At 42.8% G+C, this 14,999-nt stretch overlaps 1 protein-coding gene across 2 annotated transcripts; it reads left to right on the top strand.

The window, feature by feature from the left end:
• Positions 1-3,256: 3,256 nt before the first annotated feature.
• Positions 3,257-12,823, top strand: ticam1 (toll-like receptor adaptor molecule 1). Of its 2 annotated transcripts, none has more exons than XM_017720737.2 (2): positions 3,257-3,424; positions 8,763-12,823. In XM_017720737.2, exon 2 carries the CDS (start codon positions 8,868-8,870, stop codon positions 10,683-10,685), a length of 1,818 nt encoding a protein of 605 aa, XP_017576226.1. In that variant the 5' UTR covers positions 3,257-3,424; positions 8,763-8,867; the 3' UTR covers positions 10,686-12,823. The 2 variants fall into 2 exon arrangements, with proteins under 2 accessions (XP_017576226.1, XP_017576227.1); XM_017720738.2 differs by lacking the exon at positions 3,257-3,424 and adding an exon at positions 3,568-3,642.
• Positions 12,824-14,999: the final 2,176 nt, after the last annotated feature.

The following is a 14,999-nucleotide window of genomic DNA, read 5'->3' as shown; positions in this document are numbered from 1 at the left end:
GCTTGTGGGCCATATTACACACAATTTCGATAAACTGTTATGTTTATGCGCTAAATTGAGGAACATTTGGCCATCCGTGGCCTCGAAACCTCGTATTTGTGGACCGGTATTTATTTCACAGGCAGACTTCTACTATAACCGTAGCTGTAGCGTATGCTGTTAGCAGCGCCATTAAGCCATCGTGTTTACATGCTGAAGAGTAACGTTTGGCTCCTCCTGACCTCAAAATGAGAAATTTCATATATTTACACACTATTTAAAGCCTTTGTTTTAAAGGCAAAGCATATGCAAATTCCCATGTTGGTGCAAACATATAGAAATGATCACATTTTCCATTGAACCATTAAGTTCACATGCCAAACAGCAAGTACTTCTAGACCGTCTAGGGCTTTTATTTCAAAGGCAAAGCTACACATGTGAAAATTTCCACATTAAAGAGCAATATACAAATATAACACGTGTTGACACTGTTATTCAGAATATCCCGTTTACACAGTCACATTTAGGCACGTGGGACCTTAAATAAGCATCATTTTTTATCATATTTACAGATGATTTGGGCCTTTAAGTCAACAGCATCAATATCCTCAAGTTGTTAGAGTACGATAAATTAAACGGACGCTTTAAAAGTACATATAACTGAAAAAATGTGCATATTTCTGTTCCACTATTTCCCCCACCCTCCAGTTAGCGGCCTATCCTACCTTCTTCAGCCTGCTGGACCCGGGTAATATCTTCTGTTTCTCCTATCTACCCACCACAGCCTGGCGTACCCCACCTCACTAGTAAGCTCAGTTTATCGACCACAGTGGGTTGTGTTCCTTTCTTTATTGACTACCTGGTGTCTGTTTGGACTCCACGAGCCTGAAAACAGTCGTAGAAACCAAGTTTTGTGTTTTGTAACATTATGTAATGGCTAGTAATGGTCATTTGTGTGTTCCAGATGGATTCATGTCAGGGTCCTAATGGTTTAGCAGGTGACCTATGACTGAGTTCATATTGGTTAAAATGCAGCTAGTGCATTTGGTGACATGACTGGTGTGGAATTTTGTAGAGTTGTGCCGGATTAAGCTGTAACCGCTGTCAGAGCTGGTTTATGAGGAGCCTGGCCACTTCCTATTTCCCCTGTTATATCAAAAACAGGACTGCTAAACAGCAGAGGGCGCCCACAATTGAGTCCTCAATGAATGGGGGTGAATGGAGCTCAAGGGCTAAAAACGGAAAGTTAAAATACTTTCTAATCACTCGCCCAGAATGTTTCTTTCATTTTAGAAAGTGAAATGATGTGTATCACTAAGAAAAGCAAAGAAATCTCACCTGTGCGTTTCCTTTTTTCTACAGCAAACAGGTTTTGGGCAGCAGGACGCTAACGTTACTGCTACTGAGTGCTGATCGATTGGCGAGCGGAGAAGCTCATTGGCTGTTCGTGCTCACTGACGTCATGAATACACATGAGGTGCTGTTTTAATGTCCTATAGCTTGAGTTTAAAAGCTCTTAAAAATAAAACAGCAGTGTTAAAATGTTTAACATGCTTCTGTTTCAGGAAAAGATTGTATTCTTTTACATTAAAATATCTAAGCATTTATAAAGTAGGATTTCTCCATCTTAACCCAGTCAGTTTGGACTCGCTCGGGAGCGCCCTCTAGAGTTTGGGAAACCAGCAAGACTTTACAGAGTGGCAATTCTCCTCTCTGCAAGTTCTCTGCCGCTGTCCCATAGACTGATTTGAGGTTAGGAGAGTCTGAGCACGCATTACGTTGCAGTGCATGCTGGGGACTGTAGTGCAGCACACTGTGAAACAGGCTAATATGAATAGAAAATTTAAATACTTTGCGGGCTGTACAGGATTGTGTCACAGGCCTGATCTGGCCCACGGGCCTTGTGTTTGACATATGGGTTCTAGAGGAAACTAGTGGTCAATATTTACCATTCAGCCAGTTCCTATTAGGAATCAAAACCAACAGGTTTTGAACCTGATAGTGCTTGGCCTCTTCAGTGGGGTAGTGCTTTTCTATGTTTATCCTTACAGAAAGTAAAATAGTAATACTATAAGTAACTATAATACTTCTGCAGTACTTCTTCTAGTACTTCTATAACCCCTATATTTTCTATATTACACACCAATCAGGCATAAAATTATGACCACCTCCTTGTTTCTATGCTCACTGTCCATTGTAAAAACTCCAGCAGCACTGCTGTGTATGATCCACTCATACTAGCACAACACACACTAGCACACCGCCACCACGTGCGTGTCGCTGCAGTGCTGAGAATGACCCACCACCCAAATAGTACCTGCTCTGTGAGGGTCCCTGGGGGTCCTGACCACTGAAGAACAGGGTAACAGAGTATCAGAGAAACAGATGGACTACAGTCTGTAACTGTAGAACTGCAGAGTGCATCTATACAGTAAGTGGAGCTGATAAGATGGATTATATAAGATGGTCCTGGAGATCTACCTTCTTGTGGACTCTAGTTCCCACCCCCGATCCTCCTTACCTGCTCCAGCAGAAAGTTCTTGATTGGCTGGATTAGATGCACTGAAGTTAGCTAATGGGGAAGGCAGCATATTAGATAAAGGTTGGACCTAAACTGTGCAGTAAAGATCTCCAGGAGGAGGCTGAGTGACCACTGCTGTAGGGTGGGTGGTAGGCCACAGTTTCTTTCTTTGCCAGTGCTGCAAAGAAGGAACCACAGACTCACTGGTTATTATAAGTAATAATTAATAAAGAAATAAAATAACAGTCCACCAACCAGAAATATCCAGCCAACAGCGTCCTGTGGGCAGCGTCCTGTGACCACTGATGAAGGACTAGAGGATGACCAACACAAACTGTGCAGCAGCAGATGAGCTGTCGTCTCTGACTTCACATCTACAAGGTGGACCGACAAGTTAGGAGTGTCTAATAGAGTAGACAGTGAGTGGACACAGTGTTTAAAAACTCCAGCAGTGTCTGATCCACTCGCACGAGCGCAACACACACTAACACACCACCATGCCAGGGGGTGGGGGAGTGTCCGGACCACTGAAGCGCAGGGTAACAAAGTATCAGAGAAGCAGATGGACTTCAGTCTGTGACTGTGATCCTGTGTGGTCAGTGGAGCTGGTAATGGTCAAACTGTAGCTGTTCTGCTTTTAGTTCATGGCTACTTGCTGCCACCTTGTGGTCACACTGAAAAGTTCAGTCTGTGAAAACAAACGCGTTTCTTTACGTGAAAACTCGTGAATGGATGTTTTGGCGTGGGCCTCTTCACAGGAAGGGGTTCTGAGTGGGATAAAACACTTAAGTCGCTAAGTTTTTAGGGGTTTGTTTGGGGGAAACTTCTCTGCCCACTCGCTCTCTGACCCTGTGATGTCAGACTGCTTTCCTCTTCCTGTTTCTGCACAGAAGGTGAAGCTCAGCAGCTTGTTTTTAATCAGAGGTACGTTTCATTTCCCGGAGAGATTCGTCTCTTTATTTCATTGTGGCTCTGTGTTGGGGTCTGTTGTAGAGTCTGAGTGCTGACAGTGTCGGCTGTGTGTGATATTCGGTGTCATATGACGCTGAAATGCTGTTTATTTTACCCAGATAAGGCAAACCAGCACAGAGCAGCATGGCTGGTCACCAGCAAAGCCAAAGCAGGTTGTGTTTCGGATGCAGGTAGGCTGGTCAGCAAGTTATCAGCAAGTTATTATACTGGTCACAAGTAAAACCAGCATATGAAGTGTTTTGGATGCTGGTATGCTGGTCTGCTGGTCAACCAGTATGACCATGCTGGGGGACCAGCTGAACCACCTTAGACCAGCATAGAAATCAGTATAGTCTTAGTTCTGCATAGAAACACAGAGAAATTTAATATGATCTCAGTTCTGTGGGGACAAAAGAAAGCAAATCTGATGGATGACACATCATGCTACTCAGGGGGCAATATAAATAATAATAATAATAATAATAAATGAACCCATTTGATCACACATTTGATACAAATCCCAGAAATGCGATTCCAGGGAATTAGGCATTAATCTTATTCCGCCTATCGCTGTAGTTGGAGGAAAAACCTTCTATCTCCGTTTTTCAGTTTTTGACATCATCTGAAAATACCTGTCGGGCTTTACGTCGTGTGTACGTTTCATGAGGAGTGGACCAAAGGAGGCGGCTCAGAATGACGTCTGGTTCCATTGACTTCCATTAAAAGTTGTTTTTTTTCCTTCTCCTGTAAAGTTTTCACTGTGGAGATGCAGGGTTAACAGCCATATGTTAAAGGGGAGCCCACCAATTTTTGAAAACCTCAAGGTCGTCAAGATCTCAACACAACCAGAGTGGCTTGGCTGAAAATGCCTCTGAGAACATTACTTGGATTTCTTTGCGGTGCTGGCGATAGGAACCAGGTGTTGCAAGGTTCCCGGTGCAAATGCCTTGCTAGAAAAACCAGCATGGCCGGCCACCAGCATATGTTGTGTTTTGAATGCAGCTGAACTTCGACCAGCCAATTCAACACAATCTCAAAGAAGAAACCAGATCTGATGTATGACGGATCATTATATGCAGGAAGCAATATAATGGGAGCAAATTCCAGTATGTTTATTAGATTCCAGGGAACTGGACTATAATATTATTCCTAATATATTAAAGGTTAATTCCACCAATTTTTTTGAAAACCTCCACGTCGTACAGTCGTCAAGACATGAACAAAGCCGTTGAGAGTGGTTTGGCTGCTTCAGTGACTCTTACTTGAATTTCAGGAGTTGCAGTGTTTCCAGTGCAACTACCCTGCTAGAAAAACCAGCATGGCTGGTCACCAGTATATGTTATGTCATGACCTTGCTGGGGTGGCCAACTAAACCAGAGACAGACCGCACCAAGCCAGCTTAGACCAGCATTGCATGATTGCCGGTCTGTTCTGTTTTTTCCAGCAAGGTGTAATGGTTTTATTTACCAGATAGCCTCGAGTCCTTTGAGTATGCAAATGTAACAGTGATGATTATTAAATGGAGATAAATCTGGGGGGGGGAAACTCAAGGGACTGTTTTATCTCACTATGTCCTGCATGTATCTCTCTGCCAAGAGTCTATAAAAAAAAGAGTTTTAAGCCAAAAGATTGTCACAGAGCAGCGTCTCGGGCATCGGGGCAGCGTAGACCTAACTATTTCTAGTAATAAATTTCAGTGAGGCGGCTTTAAGAGGCATTTAGACTCTCAGAACTGCAGACTCGTCAAGTTTCTCTACAGCACAGCATTTCATACCAAACCTCTCTGGAGGACTGTTTACATCTCAGCCCTTGAACGATGCCGAACCTTTGAAAAATTGGCGCAGTTCCCCTTTAAATCAAAAACTTTTGTAAGAACACCGGTTCCTACGTGTCTAAAAGTAGTTAAAACAGTCATTTTGGTTGTTCCTCTCTTCCTCTTTATCCCTGACTGGAATCACTTTAGTTCATCTAAACTCCTTCCATTCGAAAAATGACTCTCTTTCTCTTTACTTGGCTGTTTACAGGTGAGGATTAAAAAAAACAGGTACAGGGCACGTCCAGGTGTTCTGGGCCATCAGGTAACAGGAAACACATTAAGCAAGTCTTGTTCGGTCCAGTATCAGCTGATGCTTGCATGCATATTCTTTCTAATTTACCACGAAATGTCCAACATTAGCAGTGCTGGACAGTAACTGAGTAAATGTAATTAGTTTCTGTACTTTAGTATTTTTGGTGTATCTGTACTGAAGTTTCTTCATTCTGGGCGACTTTTTCCTTTCACTCCACTACATTTCAGAGTCTAATATCCGACTTTTTCCTCCTACATTTTGAGAAATCTGTCGTTCCTTTTGGTTTCTGTGTGTATAAAAACGTAACATGTCAAAACAAAAGAAGCGCAAAGCCAGAGCACCAATCAGGGCCCAGCGGTCACTTTGTTTAGAGCTGGTTTTGACCTGTTGGTCATACCGACCCAGTGCAGCACGCGGTTCAACGTCAGCGCAGCAGCGTAAAACTTTGGGAGAGTCTGTTCAACATAAATGATGAACTAACCTAACTTTGTGTAAATAGAGCACAATATAGAAATATGTCCACATATGCAGTCGAGACTGACGCGGCTTTTTTCTGAATTTCTACAAACACCATTTCATTTTATAGTAAATGAGTTTGGGCTGGTTTATGTTTATGAACAGACGCCTACAGATCAACATAGTAAAGGAGCTCATCTGTGATCCTGAGTTTAAAGCCAGTTTTTATTCAACTTAAACTTGGAACTAAGTTGTAAATAAATCTGAAACTGAAACTTTGCTTGTGTGTAAAAAGTGATTTCAGAGCCACTCGGTTCTCCCTGATGGAAACTGTTTACCTTCAGTGTTTTGTGCTTCTGATCATTTTAATAGACGTCAGCGTCACTAATTAATGACGTTCTATTAAAAGACTGGTTTACCAAGAGAGACGCTGGAGGACTTTCACCTGAAATGAGTTCATGAAGCCAGTCTGGTTATAAAAATGATAACAGGACATCAGAGCCAGAATTACTCTTTTAGTACTTTTACTTTATACTTAAGTACTTTAGTACTTTTACTCAAGTGGAGGTCTAAAGGGAGGAACTTCTACTTTTACTGGAGTGATATTTTACCTTGGGTGTCTCGACTTTAACTCGACTGGAAATTAACTACAAAAGTAATCTTTAGTGAGAAAATGAATTACATTGCAGGCACTGAGTCCCATGCGACCTGTAATCAACAAATGCAGAATGTCACCTTGTATTTCAGGAGATTTTAATGTGTCTGTGTTTTGGATAGAATTTGCTGTCTCAATATTATTGGACGCAACTGTATATTTAGTATATATGTTCGTTATTATGTCAGTATTGTCGTCGCTCGACACTTATTCGACTACTAAGCCTAGGTGTTATTTATGGTTGATAAAATAAGACGAATTTAACAGTTTGTTGAAAGAAAATAAAAGAATCAGACGAACTGAAAATTACGAGAAGACTTCAGAAATTTCAGAAATGCAGGTCATTCATTCCTTTTTGAGTATGGAGAATGGCCCTCGGGCGGCACTCACATAGACACAGGGTTTGTACACATACCTTATACCCTCAGTAAGGATGGGGTGCTGTCACCCCACCCCTTTTTTTTTTATTATCTCCTGATCTCATGACACCACCATTATGTCCAAATTGATGTCCATACGTCTAACATATGGAATCATGGGGAAACCATTATATCCAACTCTGGTCTGTATCATTTCTTAAAAAAGACAATGTACCAGGCACATCCTAACACATCCTAGCATGATTGGTGGTGTTTTTCCATCTTGGCCATTCGGCCTTGGGAAGTTCATAAGTTCACTCACCTCCTAAAAAGTGTTTCTTTCCTCTTACGCTCTACTGAGGAAGCTTGTTTTAGGGCACTTGCTCCACTATGCTAGGCCATATTGTACTTTATTTATGTTTTTATCCTGCATAATACAAGATATTTTAATTTTGGGAATCTTTCATTTACATCAGTATTTTGTGTAAGTCTTTCAAACAGTTAATATAAATTGAATTTTCCCCAAGTCTATAAAACATATAAATGCTTTAACCTGAATTTGCGCTCTGTCGAAGGACTGGATGAAAGAACACCGTACAGAACATGCACATCTCCCCACTTTTATGCAGAGATGGTTAATTTTAGAATTACTGGCCTGTGAATATGCAGTACTGTGCAAAAGTCAGAGACCACCAAATGGACAGTTTTAGCTATGAAGGGAAAAGTGCAGAAGATGAGGAGGAGATGTTTTATGCTTTCGTGATCCTGCACGCTCCAGAAGATGCTGAAGAAGCAGCACGGCTGAAGGCCAGGCTTTAGAGAACATCATCAACAACCGGAGCCACTTTTGCTGAAGATTTAGCCGAGCCAGGACGATCCTCGTTCCGGTGCGTGGAGGATCTACGGCCTATGCTACGCTGCTGCTAACGCCCAACTTCAACACTGAGGTCAAAATGGTCATTAAGTACAAGTTGTTCGTTTTTTAGCATTAAGAGTGAAAAACAAAAAACATACATTTGGAAAAGTCTGAGCAACTAAATGTATAATATCAGAATGTTTAGTTTGTAGCGCAACAGTTTCCACTCTTCTCAGGAGACTCACGTTCAGCTCCTCGAAGAATCTGCAGACACGCCTCCGAAGTTCAGTCTTAGAAGCTGGTTGATGATTTTCTGCAGTGATCAAACCCATTGAGTGGTGCTGAGGTCTGGACTCTGGGGCGGTCAGTCCATCGTTCAGCTTCTTTGTTTGATGTGTCCGTCTCCTTTTCTCAGCGAGGTTCTTCTTGATCAGCTGCACATCCTTTCAGACCCACAGCGCTGAGTGGTCTTCTCGTAGTGGAAGGATGGACAGAAACACCTGTGGATGTTTTCAGATCTGAAGCAGCTTGACCTTCTCCTCTCTCTCAGAGATCAAAGCTTTCAGTGCTGTTTATCTGATGGGGCAGTTTTACTGTCGACCAGCTCTTCCAGGTAGTTGTTAGGAGTCACAGTTTCTCTTTAGCTTTTCACATTTTTTGAACAGTTTTGAAAAATCATTTTTCAATTATTTTACTCTCTTCTCCTTCCTTATGAAGGGGATTATCTTACATCTCCCAAGAAATCTTTCTTTGACTTTTTGTCTTTTAATTTAACAACCGGTCGTCTCTGGCTTTCTCACAGTATCACAGGAGGCCATTTAATATAATGTAGGCCGCACCTTTTTGACAGCAGTCCTGCTAAGAATGGGAGGGTAAATGTAATAATGAAAGTGAAAGTGATCTTTTTCTGTTTCAGATTCATCGGCATGGATAAATCAATGTCCCAGTGCTGCTAGTCGAGTTAAGATGGCAGATATTACGTCTGAAAATTGGGGGACCTTCTAATTACACTCGGAACACGATGGCAGAGGAGAGCCGGCCTCTGGAGGAGAAGAAGCTAACACTAGGAACAAAGGCTGGCACAAACACCAACACTGGGTCTACGCTTTCCTCTGACGGTCCATCTGAAAGACCACTCTCGGGTGCTGAGCATCACATCATGGGTAGTTCCAACCAGCCGATTAGTGTGACTGCTAATGTATCAGGAGCCGAAGCTGGTGGCAGTTTGTCTGGAAGGACGCTCTCAGGCTCAAGAAAGACTGAGAGAGTGTTTGGAGGATCTGGAGCTACTGCGGAACCTCAGAACGTGGCTAGCTCCAGCCTGCCGTTTAGCAGCAGTGCTAATAGGTTTAAAATTTCCTCCGACAATTCGTTGGAAAGAACGGTCTCTGTGCCTGGAAACACGGAGAAAAATAACGTAGGAGCCTTAGTTGGTGCTGGACACCAGAACACGGCTTGCTCCGATCAGCTGTTTAGCGGGAATGCCAGCACGCTAAAAGCTGAAACCAGCCCGGCTGATATGGACGAAAGCAACCCGTCTTCTCTGCACTCAGCCTCTACCTGCACTTCTTATAGCCTTGAAATCAGCGTGTCCACAGCCAGTAATGAGAGGGAATCACAACCCCTGCCTTTGCAGACTCCTCCAGAAAGTAGGAATGACCGAAAGAAACAGATAAATCCCTCAATCCCGCCTGAAGAAACAAAACTAGCTGTAACAAACTTTTCTAGAGCTTCTGCTACCAGGCCTCTGCAACGAGGTGCCCAACCTGCAGAGTCAATGGCTGCTAAGGTCACCAAGTGCACAGACATGCTGGGAACCTGTCAGATGGTAACATCCAGAAGTGCAGTGTCTGGTGTGGAGGATGCGTTTTCATCCATAACTAGCGGCAGTGGTAAGCTGGGAGCGCAGCCGATTAGCAAATTAGCAAGCCAGCCACCGAAATCTGCCTCGGTGCAAAGCACTGAACAGATGGACAGTTTTAGCTCTGAAAGGAAAAGTGCAGAAGATGAGGAGGAGATGTTTTATGCTTTCGTGATCCTGCACGCTCCAGAAGATGTTGAAGAAGCAGCACGGCTGAAGGCCAGGCTGGAGAGAACATCATCAACAACCGGAGCCACTTTTGCTGAAGATTTTGCAGAACCGGGGCGGTCCCCGTTCCGGTGCGTGGAGGACGCCATAAACAACTCGGCCTACGTTATGCTGCTGCTAACGCCCAACTTCAACACTCGCTTGAATGAGATGAATGCAGATTCTGCTCTCATAAACTCCATCGAGAAACCTCATAAATATAACACGGTCATCCCGCTGCTGCCCCGCGACAACAGCCTGACATCCACTGAGCTACGTATGGTATTGAGAACCAAATTACCATTGAAAGAAAACGACAGGGGATTTGAGATCATGGCTAGGAAAGTTCTGGATCCAGACAAGATCCGGATCCAGAAGAAGATATGGAACCAGGAGCTGCTATTCAGGAAGGAGCAAGAAAAGAAACAGCAACTACAGGATGAAAACAGACGCCATAAAGACTTCATCCGAGAATGTGAAAAGGTAGTAGAGCTAGAGAAACAGAGGATGCATCTGCTAATGCAACAGCAACGTCTCTTACATCCTTGCGCTTCACAACAACAATGGTACCCGCCTTTTTCTGGAGGAGCTCAGCCTTTTGGGCCAGTGCCTCAACAATGGCAGGAACCAACACCTCCTCATGGTAGTGGCACTGGGTGGCCTCAGCCACCATCCAGCATCCACATCCAGAACGCAAAGTACATCATGATTGGCAATGATTCCACCATGACTGTCAGAGCAGACAGCTCTGGAGACGAGGACAGTTCATGAAATATTGTCTTCTTGTGTTCTGTAGAGGGGTAATGATCCACTTTTTATCGGGTTTCTGATGTGGTCAAGATTCAATATGGTTTTTGATATTTTATGTGTTAATGTCTTAATTTCTACACTTCTCAAATGGTTCTCAGATCTTTTTATGTGCCTGCTCTGTCGCAAAATATTAACATAGGCCGCATAAAATATTGCAACCTTAGAATTTATAAGCTCTTAGGGCAAGAAGGCAGTGGCTGTGTTCGAAATAACCTACTACGTGCTGCTTATGTACTGATTTCCTGGCGAAATAATAAGAAAAATGCAAGATATCACCAACATTTCTCCAGTATGCCGAAGATACCCAGATGACGCTCTGCTCAGATCAAAAACATGGCCATTTCACAAGGACATAACCGCTGATTTAACCCCAATGTTTAGCCCTCAAGCATTATAATAGCCCTGAATTCAGCCTTGTATGAATACATAAATGACCGCAAATTGGAAAAGGCTCATTTGTCCAAATTATACTGCACTCAGAGCAAAGTTTAAGCCCCATCAGTTTTCTGTGGTGGTCTTGTTAACTTACTGCATAGACAAGCCGGTCGAGACAGGGCCGGTCGTGGACCGGAGGTTTGGGGAACCAGCCTTGTGACCAGTAGGCCGCTGGTTCAATCCCCTGAGCCGATAGTACATGACTAAAGTGCCCTTGAGCAAGGCACTTAACCCCCGACTGCTTTCCGGGCATTGTGAATAGTGCTGCCCACCGCTCCAGGCAAGTGTGCTCACTGCCCCCTAGTGTGTGGGTGTTTCACTGCACAGATGGGTTAAATGCGGAAGTCAGATTCCCCTGTGTGCAAACAGTCGTTGGTTCTAAACTGAACTAAACTAATGAAATAGTAACTTAAGTTTTCATTTGAACAGTCTGCACACCATGTTTTTACACCGCTTATCGCATGTTGACGATAAAATAACTGACCTTTTAGCAAATGTTGTAAACCTTGGTGTCCCTGGATTCCACAGACTTAACACTCAATGAGGACGTTTTTTAAAGTTTTTGGCTTTGGATGTGGGTAGAAAATAACACCCTGGCACATATTTAGACCAACATATATCCACATGCCCTGGTAAGGAGCTGAAAAGCAGCTAGCAACGGTTGCTAAGCAGTGACAGGAGGGGTAAGGAAATTGGGCCGGGTTTGGAGACGGGTCAGATTGGCTCAGTTCCTCATGTCTGGTCGCATCCCTGCTTTGTAGTACGGCACACGGCTGTTGTCATGTGTACTGATGATGAAGAGTAGTATTCAGTGTACAGTAGATACTGGTGCAGTGTACAGTACACAGTATGCTATTTTGAGCACTGGCAGCTGTTTGGGACAGGGTGTGTCCATTGCATAAGCCCCGCCCACCCTCCAAGTTCTCTGATAGGATGCACTCACGTGCCTAGTTTGATTATTGGTAGTGGTTTCCATGAAAAATGGTAACTGAGAGATGCTCATTTCCTTCTTTTTTTGATACTGTATTGAAATTCTTATTTTTTTACCGTCCAGATTAGTTTTATATTAGGAGGTGCTGTAATGTCTTTTTGAGTCTGTCAGTTTGTCCAATCAAAACTTTAATTGAACGCAGACTCCTGCAGCTGTAAAGATCCGCAGCAGTTTTTATCTGCTGTAAAATGAACTGTAGAAATAACCCCAGGTTATTTCAATCCTGTGCAATTATTCCAACATATCCTTTGGGATAGAAGTGTTCTCAGTAGCCCAAATCAAGCCACTAAGTACTGGACAAGTAAGTGACCACAACAAACATGATCCTCCGTATACTCAATGTAGGTTGATATCATGTGACAATCTTTACAAATCTACAAATTTGACATCACTAACGGTGCAGTTAATTGAGTTAAGACAGCTAGGAAGGCAGATAATAAGGATGAACGAAATATTGATAAATGTTCTAACATGTTGTCTGTAAGGAGCCAAAGCTACTTAAAGATACCGTTTATTTGTTAGGAGAGAAAAAAAAAGCACTTTGACCCTCATTCATCAAAGTTGCGTAAAAAAGAGCTCCGCTTTGCCCATCTTCAACATCGGATGAACTGCTCTGCGTCTGAATCATGAAACTTTCATACAATGTAAAAACGAGCAGAGATTTGAGCGCAAATAAAGAGACCAGCGTTGGCGCGTGAAATCAAGCGCCAGCCTAACAGCACCTAATCTACATGCATGTAATATAAGTACACCCAACCACAAATCTAGCATTTGTTTCTGGTTGTTACACTATTACACTCAAATTTACGCCCTCGTACCAGACGTGAGTTTGATTGTATGCGTACGCCAAAGACGAATCTGATGAATAACAAACTGGAGGTGAAATTTACGCTCAGATTTGATGAATAAGGGCCGAATTCTTCGAACTATATTCTTCTAACCTATTTTAACGTTGATACTCTTACTGACAACATATTCTTCTTAATTTTTACTGTTGATGTTTGTGTATTTATTGCAACGTTATCCCAAAGGAAAACTGTCTTTCTAAAGATGAACAGACACATGAGAAAGCTTGAGGTCTCCTGCACTGATGGACTTCTGAAAGATTTCTGAGATGGATAAGAAAATGATGAGACCTTTATGCTTTGATATGTAAATATGATCCCCGTATGACTGAGCGGAGACACTAAAGGTTTTTGAGACGATATTTTCAAACCACTGAAGTCTCAGCCTGATTTCAAATAGGAGTTAACTACGTTAAGGAGAAGTAAATGAGATCATGAGGAGAACTCCTGTAGACTCTTTCTTTCCTCTGGGATATCTTATGTTACTGTTTCATGGCTGGCTAAGACTTTTGCACACTATTGTTTGTCTGGGAAAAAGCTGTCTCTTTGCTGGCCCAGACTGGTTCCCCCAAATTATGAATCTAGTCAAGCACTGTGTTTACATGCGCTTAATAATCCGGTAACTGCGAAAAGTCCGATTTTCTCAGTAATCCGATCAACATGTTTACATGCGCTTGAGCGCTCAGATAGTGAGGAAGCTCCGGGTCTACGCGAGTCGGACAGTAATCAGATTTCTGCTCTACAACCAGCCAAGAAACTCGCAGAAGACGACGTGACTCAAACTCAGTGTAAAAAACTCAAACTTCATGCCTTTTCGTTTTTTTTTCCAACAATGCACCACTTCACCTGAAAATATGAACATACATCATCTAGATGATGAAGAATATTTAAACCCTTCTTTTCGCCAAGCATGTATTTGGTTTCAGCGTCGCTCCAAAAGTGTTTTGCTGCGTCTCGCGGCGACGCTGCTCGCTTATTTCCAGTGCCGCTGTCTGTTTTCACACATGCTCAGACTGAGAAACCCAAAAGAAATCTGAGTCCACGTACAGTGAGAAATCTGATTACTGAGCTAAAATCCAGCCTCTTAATGAGATTTCTAGACCTTAGTCCGATCTAAGAAATCAGTGTGTGCTGTTTACATGACCGTTTGAATAATCAGACAACTGCAGAAATCTGATAATGATCGGATTATTGGCTGCATGTAAACACATAGCAGTGATAATAAGGCACTGAGAATAATAATACAGTAATACAGGGCATATGAGACAAATCTATGTGCTCATATATGGAGAAGGGAGATAGAATATTAAATCACTTTACTGCTTTCCAACAGAAACACATGGAGCACGCAAAAAGACTGCAAATGATCATATCACTATATACGCATGAGGTGCTTATGGGCTTTGAAATGTGCAATGATTACTGAATCAGTATATGGACGATGGGGCAGTTGTGGTATGCTGTAATTTTTCAATAAAATGATTACACCCGACTTCATTGACCTGCTCTGTCTGCTTCGTTTTGTGTTAGCACAAGTTATTATATGTGCCCTGCGTTGTTATTTGGGAAGGTTTATGCAATACAGCAGCAGTTTTCTAATCGGGTTCGGTTACCTGCGCCAGGTGAACCAGGCCAACTTCCACCCTGTTACAGTTACAGTCACAGTCACTTCTGCTCTGTTCCGATTAATCAGAGCAGGTTTATTTCTCATCTATGTGGATTTTGCAGCTTTACTTCAGTGTATAACAGGAAAAGAGGACGTGTGCAAAAGTTTGAGCGCCCCTGGTCAAATGACTCGGACGTCTTTACAGGGAACAAGATCTTGCCTTTTCTGCCACTTTTAGTGCACAATCTCTGTTTATTTGCTGAGTTTACCATATTGAGGGAAAATGTTATGACAGTATATTAAACTCAGGAAAATGGACTGCGATGGACTGGCGACCTGGCCAGGGTGTATCCTGCCTTCCGCGCAATGACCGCTGGGATAGGCTCCAGCACCCATGA

Source organism: Pygocentrus nattereri, chromosome 15 (assembly GCF_015220715.1).
Source record: "Pygocentrus nattereri isolate fPygNat1 chromosome 15, fPygNat1.pri, whole genome shotgun sequence".
NCBI classification, from domain to species: domain Eukaryota; kingdom Metazoa; phylum Chordata; class Actinopteri; order Characiformes; family Serrasalmidae; genus Pygocentrus; species Pygocentrus nattereri.
This window is presented reverse-complemented; position numbering and strand designations above follow the sequence as displayed.

Excerpts from the sequence above, each read along its gene's own strand:
- ticam1 (XM_017720737.2), top strand. The coding sequence starts at position 8,868 with ATGGCAGAGGAGAGCCGGCCTCTGGAGGAGAAGAAGCTAACACTAGGA.